The sequence below is a fragment of the Chrysemys picta genome, chromosome 13 (assembly GCF_011386835.1).
Source record: "Chrysemys picta bellii isolate R12L10 chromosome 13, ASM1138683v2, whole genome shotgun sequence".
Lineage (NCBI taxonomy): Eukaryota > Metazoa > Chordata > Testudines > Emydidae > Chrysemys > Chrysemys picta.
In genome coordinates this window covers 47,873,898-47,890,245 of record NC_088803.1, presented here as the reverse complement: position 1 = coordinate 47,890,245, position 16,348 = coordinate 47,873,898, and the positions used below count along the sequence as shown (strand labels likewise).

At 41.3% G+C, this 16,348-nt stretch overlaps 1 protein-coding gene across 6 annotated transcripts in view; it reads left to right on the top strand.

Annotated features, from left to right (window-relative positions):
* Nucleotides 1–16,108, top strand: part of GATA5 (GATA binding protein 5) — a 35,425-nt gene extending 19,317 nt beyond the window's left edge. For all 6 annotated transcript variants that reach the window (XM_005302903.5, XM_065566128.1, XM_005302906.5 and 3 more), the window contains 4 exons: nucleotides 10,444–10,569; nucleotides 12,272–12,359; nucleotides 13,466–13,590; nucleotides 15,181–16,108. In XM_005302903.5, coding sequence (XP_005302960.1) covers nucleotides 10,444–10,569; nucleotides 12,272–12,359; nucleotides 13,466–13,590; nucleotides 15,181–15,336 — 495 coding nt within the window. In that variant the 3' untranslated portion in view covers nucleotides 15,337–16,108. The remainder of the gene's footprint in view (nucleotides 1–10,443; nucleotides 10,570–12,271; nucleotides 12,360–13,465; nucleotides 13,591–15,180) is intronic.
* The last annotated feature ends 240 nt before the right edge of the window (nucleotides 16,109–16,348 follow it).

The window sequence follows — 16,348 nt, the reverse complement described above, 5'->3', positions numbered from 1 at the left end:
CGGATAAATCGATTGCTACCTGCCGATACGGTGGGTAGTGAAGATGTACCCAATGAGAGCTTTGCCACTGATTTAAATGGGAACAGAATTGTCCCTGGTTAAATAAATACTGTAGGCTGGAATCGCATACAGTCACTGGTGCATTTCTGGCTGTCAGCATTGGCTGAAGGATAGGTTATGGTTACTGTGTTCATTAGTTGCTGTATCTTTTCAGATTAAAATATTACTCTTCCAGGTATTATACATTGGATTCCATCACAGTTGGGTCTCCTTGCAAGGGGGAGAAGGCGTGTCTTTTTCATGTAAATTCACCTTTGATATTTGAATTTAGTTGTAAAAAGTTTCACCTTTTCACACTGCAGCGATTGGTAACAGAGCTCAGGGCTCGATCCCTCAAACTCTGAATCAGTCAAGCTAAAAACTAGTAAATGTTTAGGATGAGTCCTTAGTGAAATGAAGTTTCAGTCGGAAATAGATTTCTTTGCTAGAGCTTAGGGTATGAATGCTTATGTAAAATCCCTCATTTTTACATGTATGTCTCCAAAACTGCAAAGATATTTGCACATGTTAACTTTAGATGTGTATGTAATCTCTGCATGTGTGTAAAGTAAAGCATGTGTGCAGAATTAGGGCTTATAGATAAATACCCTAGTATTTTGGTATTAAAGACAGTTATGGATATAATGTAACAATATGAATAGGATATTACACTCATTACTCAGGTAAAACTCTCTTTGGATATCAACGGACAGGTTTGACCGAGAATTTACAGGATCAGATCCATATAGCTCAGGGATCCCTAAGAAGCCCATTTTCCTTTGCATGATGATAAAGCTTACCAAGGTCACTATGCAGGGACTTTGGTTTTTAACAAAATATTTCTATGAACAATTACAATCTCTGTGCAACATTTGTGGTTCGTGAGCTTCAGTGTAAATTGTCTGTTTTCTATCATATCGCCATTGAAGCTTTGTTTACAAGTTATCCAGGCAGATGTGATTTTTTAAAATTAAAACTAACATGTATCAGTTAAACTGTTTTAGAAGTCTAGTGCCAATTTTTAATAAGATTTTTAATGGATTCCAACTTCTTATTATAACCAATTTCTTAAGACAAACAACTGTTTTAAAATGTAATTCTTCCGTCAGCCTTGCTGTGTTTTGCTTTCTGGTATTTATTGATATCTTCAAAGTCAATCACTGGAAATAGTCAAGATGCTTGTGTCTGAATTAGAGCTGGGCTGGAACTATTCTATGATTTCAATTCTTCTCATTCTAAAATGGAACAACCCCCCAAAAATGTGAAATTTCTCCTTAAATCAAAATTAAAACAAATAATTTCAGGTGAATGGAAATGTTTTGTTTTGATAAAAATGAAACATTTCCTTCTGATTTTGCTTTTTTTTTTACATTATACATAATATAATATCAAAACAAAATGTTGTTTCAAACCAGAAAATTAAAATGTTGCCTCCATTTTGATGTCATCAGAATGCTCCATCCCATTATTTTAAAACATAATTTCATTGAAATCCACACTTTTCCACGGAACGTTTTGCTTTCAACGAATCAGCATTTTCTGATGGAAAAACATTCTGTCAGAAAACTTCCGACCAGCTGTAATGTGTATAGTGTCTGTATACTGGGGCAGATTCTGATCTTAGGTATAGTGATGTAAATCCAGAGCAACTCCACTGATTTTGAATGCCTTTTTTGTTGAGAGAACTGTGTAACAAAAAATACCCAGGACCGTTATCTGATCTGAATGATGCTGGCATTGTAACTGACTTCAGAGCAGATGTTTCTCAGAGTTCTTTCAATACATATAGCAGATGAAATAGAGACAAATAGGTTGCACCATTATTAAGGGTGCATAGAGTTAGGAAAGGCGAACTCTCACACCTTCCCACTCGTGTACTATGTCCAGGCTGCCTAAAGACGCCGTGGCTATTTCCTATGCTGCAGGGGGTTAGGCCTGATTACTGCTCACCCATCCTTTATGCAACAGCCCCATCAGTAGAGCTGGTCAAAAATTTTCTGACGCAATGGTTTTCTGTTGGAAAATGATGATTCAACAAAATCTAAATCATTCCACTAGAATGTATCAATTTCACCAAAAAATCCAGTATGAAATTATCAAAATGCTTCATTTTGACAATAATATACTAGAATATAGTTGAAATGATCAAGTCAAAAAATGTTTTGATCTTATCAAAACTAAAGGATTCAATAAGGTTGAAATGAAATATCTCAGCATATTTTGTGACATGAACATTCAGAGATTTAGACTTTTTGTCCTGATTTGAGACAAAACCAAATTAAAAATCCCAGAATTTCCCATGGGATGGAAATTTAATTTTTCAACCAGCTCTCCCCATCAGAGGAAAAGTGATCAAGTTAGAGATGGTTTCAGAGCTTAGTCCCACTTATTGCATGTTCTGAGCTCAAAACACAGATATGTAACAGCCATTTGATAGGTCCAGCATTACCTACGTACTATACTCCTCAGCGCCAGATCAGGAGGAACTGTTGTTAGTCTGTTATTTCTGATGGTATTTCCAGCTGGGGGGATGTAATGCATTTGCATATGTATATATTCAAAGCTCCAGGCCTTGCCGCAGTGGGATATGCTGCTAAGGTTTTTTGTTGAAGTATTAGGACTTATTCATTGTTGGGGCTTTCCTGGTACAGGCCATCTGCCTAGCACTGGGGAATCATTACTGACTAAATACTTTTAATTCCCAGTTTTTAGAGACGTAACAGCTAGGACTGACAAATGGAACTAATCTAAGATTTAGATAAACCCCAACATGTACAAGCCATCCTTCTTCTGACCAGCCCCAAATCTCAAGCTGTAGAGGTCTAGGGCCATGTGCAAAGTTTACTGCACACAGGCCAGGTGTGTGTCTTAGGCCTTGTCTACACTACAGAGGAAATTCAATCTAAGCTACGCAATTTGAGTTACGTGAATAGCATAACTCAAATGGACATAGCTTAGATCTACTTACCACGGAGTCCACACTACGCGATGTCGACAGGAGATGCTCTCCCGTCGACTCCCCTTACTCTTCTCCATCTGGTGGAGTACAGGAGTCAACGGGAGAGCAATCTGTGGTCGATTTAGGTCTTCACTAAATCGACCGCTGATGCATTGATCGCCGCTCGTTGATCCCCTGGTAAGTGTAGACAAGCCCTTAGCCTGTCTGGCAAGCTCTCACACAGCTCCTCTCCCTCACTCCCACCTCCCAAAGACTCCCTTTATCAGACACACGCATGCCTAGCCTCTCATTTTTAATGTCCAGGCAGTATCCTATTCAGGTCAGGATTCATGACCATGTGAAGGATTTTCTGTGGCCATGACAGGCCCTGATAGGGACAGGGTTTTACACCTATAGGGTCTGATTTGGCATCCATTGAAGTCAATGGTAAAGTTCTTACTGACTTAAATGCTGCAGGATCACGCTTCTAGTGACGCAAACCTCATGCACCTCAGCAGTTTCAGACAGTTGAAAACACGAGATGCTCATGACAGCTGCTCTTTTTGCTGCAGTGATTCCTAGCGCGTTACTCCAGTTGAAGTCAACAGGACTCTTGGCTGAGCAAGGAGGCTAGTACAGACTAATATCATTTGGATTTGTCAGGAAAATAAATGGTCAGGTCTGATATATTTACATTTTAACAAGCCGCTGAGCATGTAACACCCATTCCCCAGCGGGCTATACATGCACAGTAACTATTTTTCATCATTTTTAAGCAATTATTCCTACCTGATTCAATGCTGTGAACTGGAAAGGGAAAACATTGGGACCAGCTCCTGTAATCAGCTCCACGTAGGCAGACACTTGTACCCATCTGCAGGCCTGTGAACCAAAGGGTCTGATTGCAGGATGAGGGGTTGGCCTATGGAAACCCACAACTGACATGTACAATTCCCATTGACTTCAGTGGGAGTCCCCTGCACAGTGCTTTGGCCTTAAGGGGGCAGATTTTCAAAAGGACTTAGCTCCCATTTAGGTAGTGGAAGGGGCCAGATTTTCAGGATAATTCAGGCCTTTTTGAAAATCAAGCCATTAGTGTCACAATGGGAGCTGATCGGTGCTGAGCACTGGAAAATCTAGCCTTTAATGTCAGATTCCCACTGGCATTTTTCTACTGGTATTTGAACACTGTTTTTAAATCACCAGAACAACCAGTTTTTTTTATATGACGAATAAAGAAAAGGACAACCAAGTGACTGGTCCATCAGCAAGCCGACAGCTGGAATACCAACCATTGCCTGCTGCAGTTACAAAATCCGGTCTCCAAATGGAGAAATGGCTCAGCCGGAATAGAACAAGCCAGTCTGTAGTCTCCATATGCAAGATCATTTGAAAAAAGAATACAGTTCTGCTCCCATTCAATCAGTAGCAAAACTCTCATTGTCTTCGCTAGAGTCAGGATCAGAACCACCTGGGAAACAGGTTTAAACCTCAAGCAGTAAGGCAGAAGTGGGAGGGCAAAAAGGGGTGAAACTGAGGATGGCTGTGCTCTGGTTCTAAGGGCATGTCTACACTACAGCCACTTCAACGGCACCGTTACAGCGCTGCATCCATGCCACTGTAGCATGGACACTTCCTACGTGGATGGAAGGTTTTTTTCCCCCATCCATGTAGTTAATCCACCCTTCAAAAGGAGGTAGCTAGGTTGACTACAGAATTATTCCATCAAACTAGCCTTGTCTACACAGGGGATTATGTCAACCCAACTACATTACACAGCTGGGACACAACATTTTTCACAGCCCTGAGCAACACAGCTTGGTTGATCTAATCTCTAAGAGTAAACCAGGGCTAAGGGGCCCAATACTACCATCCCTATGTAACAAACCTAGGTAACAAACCTTCCACCGATATAAGCTCTGCAGAAATGGGTCCTAAGCAATTGTTAACATCATTGAGTCTATATTAGTTACTGACAGTTGAGTAAAGGGAGCTGGAATGAGCTCTCAATACACTCCAGGAAACGGACCCATGTCTTCTTGTCCAGTTTATCCCTATTGTTTTCCCTTTATTCCTATTTAAAGTCTTACAACAGACTTGGTGCTCGTGGTGGTTGTAATTTAATTAACTTTGAAATATCTGAGCTGAACAAATTCCACAAGGATTAATTTTTAAGACACATGTTGTCATCCTAAGTCTGATTTCTCCTTGCCCTCCATAAAACCATTGTTTACATTCCCAAAACTTAAAAAAAAAAAAAAAAAAAAAAGTCGAGTTTCAGGGTTTCACATTTACTTTGATTTTGCTAAGTCCTAGACTTAAAAAAAAAAAATGTTTTCTGCACAGAAGTTTTCTGTGCAATATCCCTGCATAGAGTCTTCGCTAGCTTCGTTGGTAGTAAAAGGTGCTGTACTTGAACCAGTGAATTCAATGAAACACTAAAGTCTTGTTAAGATGAGGAACCATTGAATTACACTCCCTTACAGTGCATAAAAATATATACTTTGTAATAAAATAATGCTCTGTTGTCTTTATCTTATGAGCTTCATTCTGTAACCAGCCTAGACAGATATTTCACTATGTATTATTTTGCCTGCTGGATACGCTGCTTTTACTATGCAAAGTTGAATTAAAATAAAAGGCATATTTTGCACTAGAGATTTCAATATGACTGCCCAGTACAGCAGGAACGGTAATTAGCAGTTCTGTGTACAGTAGTGTAGTCATGTATAAGAAGATACAGTAAGTAAGAATAATACAGTTACTAGCCCCTTTTATATGATAACGGCAATGTTCTGTAAGTAGCATAGGCAGCAGTTTTGCGACATATTTTTTATCTTTGACATGAACAGAATGCAGCCCTATTCATTTCCATAGAAAGCTATATTACTTAGTGATGGGCTGGGATGGAATTTTGTTTTATAGAGCATCTTTCATAGTCAAGGTATCTTGAAGCACTTTACAAAATAGTAAGTTAGGCCCTGATCCTGAAAGCACATGTAACTGGGCATACGGGAGTAGTCCCATTGATTTTAATGGGACTGCTCATCTGTATAAAGTTAAGCTAATGCACAAGTGACCCTGTCCCACAGGTAACAAGCAGCCGGGAGTCCTCGCTCAAGCTGAACCCCCGGAATGCCTGAAGCAGGATTCTCAGCCTAGGTGGAGGAATAGCTTTCTCTCCAGCAGGGCACAATCCGGCAGCATGCTGAGAACACACCTAATACCTGATACCTGTCAGACCCCACAGCAGAAAGGCTGGATGCAGGCCTCTCATAATGCCGTTTCGGGTCGACCAAAACTATTTGCAAATCCAAGTCCAATCTGGCGAACCGTTTCACCCAAAAAAAGAAACAGATAATTTTCCCCCTGAAAAAGTCAAACTGTTTTGTTTTGACATTTTCAAAATAAAACATGACGTTTTGTTTAGAAATGTAGCTAGATTTTTTTTAAAAGGGTAAAAACACCCAAAATGAAACAGAACAAAATGGAAAAATGGGGGGGGGGGAGAATTGATTTGGGTCAAATGAAACAAAATATTTTTCAGATTCTTTTGGTTTGGCTGCCAAACCAAAAATATCAATTATCTGCTGGCTCTATTCTTAACTTGGTTCTTATTCACGTTCACAATTGTAAGATTGGGCCCTTTCTGAGGAATCAACTATTGTCCAAGTTACCGAGGTTGTAATTTTTTTTTAAGGCAACCATAGAACTTTCCACTGCAAACGTGGCATAGAAAAATACCACCTGGTTACTGCAGCACCTCGTGAAATAATTTCAGTAGAGCATGGATATGTTCCATGCAAGTTATTGCACTATTAGCAAAAAAAAACCCAATAAAGAACAAAAAAGGAATTAAAATGATTAAAATGTTCTGATAATAAGAACAATGTTCTCATGAAAATCAATAACACCAATCACATTCTGAGCTGAGGAAGCAGGTTCATTTGATAGAGAGGTTTCAGAAAAGAGTTACTATAGCCATTATTTAACTCTTCACGAGTAGGTAATTCCACTTATAACATCCTTTGGGGACCTTGACTTGGAGTTTGAGCTTAAATACCATGTTAACTGATGGGTATCTAGATCTATGCAAAATGTATGATGTGTTTTGATTAACTGTCTCATCAGTTTCAGTTCCTGTGTTTTCTCACTCCTTGAGTTTTAGGCTCATTCAGAGCTAGAATGGCAAAGGAACTCAAATGAATAATCCCCAGTTCTTATGTAATGTTTTTTATCAGTTAGATTTCAAACTTGTGTGTTTTGCAACACTCTGCCTTGTGTCGGGGTTTGTATGGTTTCATGAGACATCTCAGTGATCCAGATTTCAGAGGTTTCACAAAGGTTCATTTGACCAAGAAGACGTACCATTTGCCCACCTGTAGCAAACTCTCTAATGACCCCATTCCCCAACAGTCATGCCTATCTAAAGTGGCAGCAAGTTTTGCTGAGTTTTGATTTTATGTTTTTGGGGTTCAAAGGTATTTTCTATGAAACTCCCCTGCTTCCATTTCCATGTTCTGAGTCTCTGATGGCTTTGTGGTTTTCTGTAAACACTCAGACAGCTCCACAGAGGGACCATCCTCTGTTAATTCTAGTTTCTTGGGCCAGTAGCTCTGTCAGACCTTCATGTAGCTAACTTTAGCATACATTTTATTAAATAAGCTCAGACGAATGATTCCAAGAGCTTTATCAGCAGCAGTTGGCTGTCAAGTGCAGCCCATGAAGGGCTTTTTGTTTAAGTGTGCGCTACATTTATATAAATAAACACTGGAGTACAATGTTGAAGTCAACAACTTCCTAGACAAGGTCAGAATGCTACAATGGTGGACTTGGGTTGGGGGTGGGGAAGGGCAAGAACGTTCTTTCTTTTAAGTAAACTGCTGGGAAATTAGCAATAACATTTTGTACCTTTGTCCTTCAGTAAGCAAAAGTAGCCTTGACTGTGTCTTTCTTGCTGCAGTGGAAAGTTAAATCACAATGGGCAACTTCAGAGAATGTTTAAAGTTTTTTAGACCCAGTATTTTGGTAACCCTGGGCCTGATCATGCTCCCAGTGACTTCCCTAGGAGAAGGAGATGGCCCCATGGGCTGTAAACTTATTTGAAACAGCAATTTATTAAACTATCTCATAGTTGGTTCTGAAATGCCGTCAGTTACATATTACCCACTCTTCCGTCACAGAACTGCTAGGTGACTGATGATGCAAAGATTACAGAATAGGAAGGATTTTCCACTGAGTTAGGCATTGAACTGGAACTGAGGAGATGCGGTTTCTATTCCCAGCTCAGCCACTGGCTTCAGACTTGTCTACTACATGGTGCTTTAGTCCACACAAGAGGGTGTAACTTTTAGTCTGCACTAGGGTACCTGGGTGGACCCCGCTGGTGCACACTAATGTAGTACCATTTGAAATGGGAGCACATTAACATGCACCAGGCCATTTAGTGCACAATACCCTAGCACAGACTAAAATTGACACCTGTATGGTGTGGACTAGAATGCCGTGTAGACAAACTCTTTGTGTCTGACTTTGGAGAAGTCATTTAATCTACCCGGTGCCCCAGTTCCCCATTTGAGGCCCTCAAATACGAGGGTGATGAAGGCTATAGAAGTATCTAGATAGGAAGACCACTTTGGTGCCATGCCTAGTATTGGAATTCAGTGGTCAGGAGCCCAATTTTCAGTCTGACCTCATGTCATGAGACCTATTTGATCATCCTGGGCAGTGGATCCAGCCCCTCAGGTAGTACTGGTCCTTCTAACACTTAAGGGTGGAACTTTCCAAAGCTCTCAGCGCCGGCCTTACTCTACATCCAGTCAGTGGTAGAAGTGGTAGAAGTCCCCGTCTTCAGCGAGGACAGCTAGGCCAAAACCACGTACTTTGTAAACCCTCCCCTTAATACCAGATGTGGTCCTTACTACTGTGGGTAGGCCTGTTGGCTTGCAGTATGTGCTGCTTCCATGGGACTATTGATGATAGGAGAGACTATGGGACGGTTTGCAGGCTGGGTTGTGCCAATTCTGCAAGGTGCTGATCTCCTTCTTCTCTGGCTGAGTTAGCTGAGGACGCTCAGCTCCACACAAGATGTGAGCTAGGCAAATGGGGCCTAATAGGAGTTAAGGAGGCATATCTGAGGGCAGGATTTTGCCCAGGCTAGCTATACCAGGTATAACATGACCCCATCCCTCTTGCGCAGGACAGAAATTGCTAGGGAAAGATTTTGAACATCATCCGCTTCTGTTCTGTGCAAAAGTAATCCGCTTGCATCTCAGGGTTATGTTTTGACAGGTTATTTTTTGAAAAATAAATAATGTATAATGAAATATAATGATCTGCAACAAGTTGCTGAAGCTGCTTCACTTAGCAACCAATGACTCAAAGAGCGTTCTCTCACTTTGCCCTCCCTGTCTTCTGAAACTCAAATCGGATCTGCACTTAACAACTAACCTTGTAAAACGTTTCATTTTTATTCCGGCTCCCTTTACCCAATTTATCACAATGCTTAGTAATGATATGACGCAATAATGGAAAAACAAAACAGATGTGGAATTCTTTGTTACTTGCATCACCCAACATCTATCTCCGCGATGAATTGACATTTTTGTCCCCAGGCTGAAGAATATCACTCCAACACCTGAATGTGGCAATAGTCCATGATATTAAATATGGCACCAATATCTTTACACTTACTGAAGTCTCCTGTTCAAATAGCTGGAATGCCTAGCGCTAAGAGACATTACAATGAGACGCCCATAAGCTGACCAGCTAAAACCCTGTGTTGAGAGCTCTGAATTTACCACTAGCTGAGAACACGATTGACAGAGACAGGCCTGCTGCTTCTACAAAGTGTTTCTGCTTCCAGCTAAAGAAACATTAGCTTTGGGACCTGACCTGCAGCCAAGCCACCCACAAAAATCGGAATTAATTAGTGTTTGGAAAGTGCTTTGGGCTCTTTAGATGAGAGGCGGGAGATGCAGGAAGTGCAGAGGATATTCTCTTTTTATGAACCCCTCCCAAGCCCAAACACCACTGATGATTTACACCAGAGATCAGTCTGGCCCCCATTAACTTTAACAGTTAATTTAAATCGACCGCATTTTTCTATGGAGTTTGCAACATTTCTGCTTTCAAAACGTGGATATAAGATCCGTCTCCCTCTGAGTGGATCACTTTTAAATTATTGCACCATGTTATGAAATATTATTTCTCGGAACATATTTGTTCAACATTAGTGGAAAGGATTAAAAGGATGTTTGCCAGGTTTGTCAAGCTCCATAAAAGAAGGTTTGCAAATCAAAGTGAGCTCACTGGACTGCTATTTCTTTGATGTGAATTTTGTTATCTTGTGCATTTAGTCAACGTTTTTCATTGTCCAGGAAATCAGTGTAATTTGAGATTTTTTCCTCTTCCCCCTGCATGCAAACTCTTACTTTTCTTTTTTTCACGTGTGTGGGTTTTTTTAGTCTTCGTCGAGACGTGCTGGTCTTTGTTGCACTAACTGTCACACAACCAATACTACCCTCTGGAGACGGAATGCAGAAGGAGAGCCAGTCTGCAATGCCTGTGGATTATACATGAAACTCCATGGGGTAAGGTGCTCATTTATCCTCTATAGGAAACCATTTTGTCTTTAATCATTTCCCACCAGGTTTAAAATATTCTGCCTTCACTTCCTATTGGAAGGGGCAGCTTTATCCAGTCCAGGAATTGGAAAGAATTCAGAAAAGAGATAAAGGAATGATCTAAGGTCTGGAAAACATGTCTTATAGTGAGAGACTTAAGAAACTCAGTCTGTTTTGTTTATCAAAGAGAAAGTTAAGAGGTGATTTTTATCATGATCTACAAGAACATACATGGGGAAGACATTTCTGATAGTAGCTGGCTCTTTAATCTAGCACCATGGTTCCCAAACTAGGGGCGCGGCTTTTTTCAAGGTAAGCCCCTGGTGGGCCGGGCTGGTTTGTTTACCTGCCGCGTCTGCAGGTTCGGCTGATCGTGGCTCCCACTGGCCGCGGTTCGCTGCTCCAGGCCAATGGGGGCTGCAGGAAGGGCAGCCAGCACGTCCCTCAGCCCACACCACTTCCTGCAGCTCCCATTGGCTGAGAACAGTGAACCGTGGCCAATGGGAGCTGTGATCGGCCGAACCTACAGACACAGCAGGTAAACAAACTGGCCCGGCCCACCAGGGGCTTACCCTGAACAAGCCGCGCCCTTAGTTTGGAAACCATTGATCTAGCAGAAAAAAGCATAATGAAATTCAGTGGTTAGGAGCTGAAGCTAGATAAATTCAGACTAGAAATAATGTGCACATGTTTAACAGTGATGATAATTAACTATTGGAACAATTTACCTAAGGACGTGGTGGATTCTCCATCACTTGAAGTCTTTAATTCAAGGTTTGCTGTCTTTCTAAAAGATCTGCTGTAGATCAAACAGAAGTTAGGAGCCTGATGCGGAAATTACTGGGTGAGGTTCTCTAGCCTTTGTGATGCAGGAGGTCAGAGTAGATGGTTATAACAGACCCTTCTGGCCTTAAAATCTATGAATTTTAAAGACGGTAATGCTTCTTTCCTTTCTATTATCTCAGGGACACCAGTGTGACTGTGTTTCTGCTAACATTTTAATATGAATTTTGTGGATGAGAAAAGATGTATGATTGCTAGCCTGGAGTGCCCTGTTTCCACAGAACAGGTACCTCCAAGGTAGCAGCAGGACAAACTTTCCCAGACCAGGACTATGCACCTGCCCAGACCTGGCAGGGGCATTTCTAGAGGAGACTGGATGGTTTGGTCTCCACATCCATTCGATTCTTGGTTTCTAGCAAGAAGGGCAGTTAGCACCAAGTTGTGGAGGTGGTTTGATGACATTTATCCACTCAGGGCAGGAACAACTAGTGAATTGTCCATAGGCCACAAAGCAGACTTTTTGCTTCAGCCTGGGCCAATTTGAGCCAGTGCCCTAGAGGTTAACATCTCCCTATCCCATGACCATTCCCCGTGAGACATCCAGTGCCCCACACACTGGTGTAATTTAATAAGACATAGTTGCAAAGGTCACTAATAAATCAGAAAAAGGAAAATAGGAAATAATGGAAAAAAAACAAAAATTGTGGGAAAGCCTCAACTGTTCAGCCTTATACATCTTCCAGCCAAGGCCTGTTGTGGAGAAAAATAGCACTTAGTGAAGGACAAGGTCTTTGCACATGCTACAGTATGTAAATAGAAAAGCAACACACGTGGTAGAGCTCAGTACAATACAATATTAATGATTCCAAATTTTGTGGGTGTCAAGGTGCCACGACCTCTGGCAATGAAAAAGGAAAGCATCCAGACAAGGAAAAGGAAGCCTAAAAACATTACCAAAGGCAAAACCTCAACAGGTATGGTTCTTTTATTATTCCTCCCTATGGCTTAGACCATAAGCAGGGCCTAATGTTGTCAGTGATTCCACAGCTGTGGAATTGGCTAAAAAATGAATTCCTGCTACAGGTATATGCCTGCAGAATCTAATCTTTCCAACAAGAAAATAGAGTGTCTTTTAGTCTTTATGACTGGGGAAAAAATCCTCCAGATGCAAGCTGATGCAATGTTGTTTGCCTGAGCCTCAAACAACAGTACCATTCTTCTCAATGGGGTGTCCACTCATGTTGGCGATGTAAATAGCAGTGCTGTTAGCAATTTCACTGCTGGGCATTTTAGAAGAAACATGCGGTCACTGTATCCCTTGCTGTTGGATGGATGGAGTCTATAGGGGTGGGAGCAGTAGGGCAGCTGGGTATGGTCAAGAGTTGCTGGGGCAGAGGGAGCTAGGAAAGGTTAAGAGATGATTTAAAAAATTCCCCTCAGAAGCACTTGAGAGAGATCTTGTCGATTTCACTCTGCTGCTATACTCCTCCATGCTGCACGCCAGGGTGGGCAAAGGGTTCCTGAATAGCAACTTCAGCAGCAAGGGTGTGACTGGTGTAAAGGGGAAAGGGGGGGGCTGGGAATGCCTCAGATGGTCTGCTGAGCCAGTCAGGGGAGTGCCTCATGTTGCCCTCAGCAGCAACCCTCTTGCTGGTTAGGAGCGGGGCTGCTGGACTCTGAAACCGTTCCAGCCCTCTTTAGTCAAATGCATGATGAGAGCCATGACGTGGGGCCTTTAGTTTGATGGGTGGGGAGCAAATGAGTGGACTCTTCTCAGGGCTCTGACAGGAAGGATCACCCAGGAAGAATAATGTTCATGTCTATCACATGCCTTCCTCCCTCCCAAGTACAGCACCTCTAGCGTGTCACTTACCAATCAGTTTTGGTTTTGCCGTGTTTTACCTGAGAAACAAACAAACAAACTACCACACAAAAAGTACTCTCATGCTACAATAATGCCATGAGATAGGAGATTCGCCCCTAAAAAGTCCAGGCAGCTATTAAAATATAAACGACTGTTTCTTTGAGAACTGACTTTATGTGTATGTTACTTTATCAACCTGTAATGGTTCTCTTTCAGGGTCTACAACTTCAGCCACTAACTCCCCTTCTTCCATTACAAACTCAGACAGCACCGTCACTTTAAAAACCGAATCCAACGTGACATCACAGTACCCCGGACAAACCCTAGTGTCAGTCTCCCAGGTAAAGTTTGAGAACAGAGAGTATTTGTTCACATTGATTTTTTGACTAGCTGGTACAGAACTAAGTAGTTTAATTGTCTGTTGCTATAACAAGCCCAGTTTCATAATTAGACTCTCCCATCCACACCTCAAACTATCTTCTAACCCATAAACACACCTTTTGCTCTGGAAACTATTAGGCACAGATATAAAGGGTCACCACAAGTTTTATAGTTGGCACAGAGTCCAGTTCTACCTGGTACACAGCTTCAACTCTCATTGATAGCAATGGGAGTTATGTCTAGGTAAAATTGTAGAATATCAGGGTTGGAAGAGGGACCTCAGGAGGTCATTGAGTCCACCCCCCTGCTCAAAGGGGGAACTAATCCCCAGACAGATTTTTGTACCAGATCCCTAAATGGCCCCCCTTAAGGATTGAACTCACAACCCTGGGTTTAGCAGGCCAATGCTCAAACCACTAAGCTAGGTAGCTGGGCTTAAGTCTACTCTTGCTCCATTGTAAATCAGGAATAACACAATGGAGTCAATGGAAAACCAGTGTAAGTGAGATTAGGAACTTGCAGAGTTCTTGACAGCTTTCTAGTCAGACAGGTATATACTTATCTGTATGGAGTTTTCTTTATTGTTCTGCTGGCAATTATAAGTGAATTTAACACTCATGAAAGTGCAGCACAGAGTGTTCTCTAGAGATCACTGGGTGTCAGACCCATTTCCTGTCTCACGAGTTTGTCTGAATGGGTTGCATTGGGTGCACGGATTGGTGCTTTGTTTCTCTGGTGGAAGAGATGGCTCTAAATCAAAATGTTCTGACTGTGCGTCATCTTTATATTGGGTCTAACCAAGCCCCTGAATCTGAACATGTCTGAACTTAAGGGAAGTTCCGACTGAGATCCCAACTGCAGGACTTGGTGCCCTCTCTAGTTTATAGTAGAGGTTCTTGGTTGACTTTGATAAATTTGATTGGTGTTATGATTATTAAGAACATACATGTGCCCAAAGATCTCTGAACTGGACACAATCCATCAATCAATCAATCAATCAATCAGTAGAGCCAGGTATATCACAGGCTTCTTCCAGAGAGCTCTGCTAAGGCACTTTAGTGTTAGAATGAAGCAATCCTCTTGTCTAGTTCCGGGGTTCTCTTGAGCATACAATTCTGATAGGGTCTAATCTATCATATTCATGATCTGTCATATTCATACTATTAAATTATGACAAATCAGACTATTCTTTTGCTAATGACATGATGCGAGTAATGGGTTTATCTTACATCCCCTTAATTCCAAATTGGAACAGTGTCAGCTAAATTGCTGGGGTTTTCAATTGAGCCTAAGGAAGATAGGCACTGAATTCCCATTACGTTTCGATGGAAGTCAGACACCCAATTCCCTTAAGTTTCTTTGGAAATCCCATCCTAAGTGATTAGCTAGATGATTTTAGAGCTAGATTATTGCATCACTGATCGAAGACAAATATAAATAAATAAAAGTAACTGTAACTCAATGTTCTCATTCTGAAACTGCTGCTTTCAATATATATTAAAATACATCAGTGGCATTATAATAATTTCTCCTTATCATAATCTTCATAGGCTCAAAGCCAATCGGATGACACACTGGCCAGCGGCCATTCCGAGTTCAAATTTGAACCTGAGGATTACGCCTTCACTTCTGCTACCATGACTCAACAGTCAGGACTAAGCATTCCCCTCCGTCAGGACTCTTGGTGTGCACTGGCATTGGCCTAGAAACGAGGCTTCCAATAAAACACTTTGGACCAACCTTTCTACCTTCCCCGCTAATGGATAACAGGCAAAAGGAATGGCTGCCTTAGAGCTTTGGGACTGAAAGGTTTCAAGTAATCAATATATGATTCTATGTTCAAAGACAGATTTCTCTCGGAAGCTGTGAGTGAAAGCTTAGAAAATGTTGGCTGTACTTGGCCAAGTTCATTCTTCCTGACTGACTGGTTCGGTGGTACTCACTCCTCTAAAAGCTTTCACTCTGCAGAAGTGAACTGGAGACGCCTCCCCAAAGCAAAAGAAATGGGGATGTCTCTCTTTTCATGAGGAATCCTTTATCTTCCCGAGACGAAACAAATAAATACATCCCAGAATCTATGTTTATTCATGATTATTTCTCCCTTCTATGACTCCTCTGTGTGCAATTTCTTCCACTTTCCAATAAAGACTGTGATAATATGGCACCAGGTAACTTAATTCTATTAACACGTAAACCGTGTTGCCTCCTTATGTTTACTGGCCACGGCAGGAAAGGAAAAAAAGACCCTGTTGTTTTAAACATATACTGTTTTATATTGAAAACAATCATCTCTATAGAGCGTTAGCTTCTGAAGCATTTACTCTCTCAACACTGATCCCACAAGTCATCCATGAGATAAACACGCTGCTCTTCCAGTTCTATCTCCAAAGAAAGAATTTCTTTTTCTTTTTAGGCAAACCATGTGACAAAAATAGTCAAAAAAGATTCCGATAATAATAAAAAAAATCTTGAAATGTCCTTTTTCTTTTGGGTTATTTTGTTGTCGTTTCCAGTGTTGCCAACTCCAAGCATTCAAAAATCACAAGCAAAGCCCCTAAAAATCATGAGATCGGCTTAAATTCATGAGATTTTTTTTTTAAAACAACCTAATACATGTGTCAGAGTAGCAGCCGTGTTAGTCTGTATCCGCAAAAAGAAGAACAGGAGTACTTGTGGCACCTTAGAGACTAACAAATGTGTGGTTCTTTTCATTTGCCT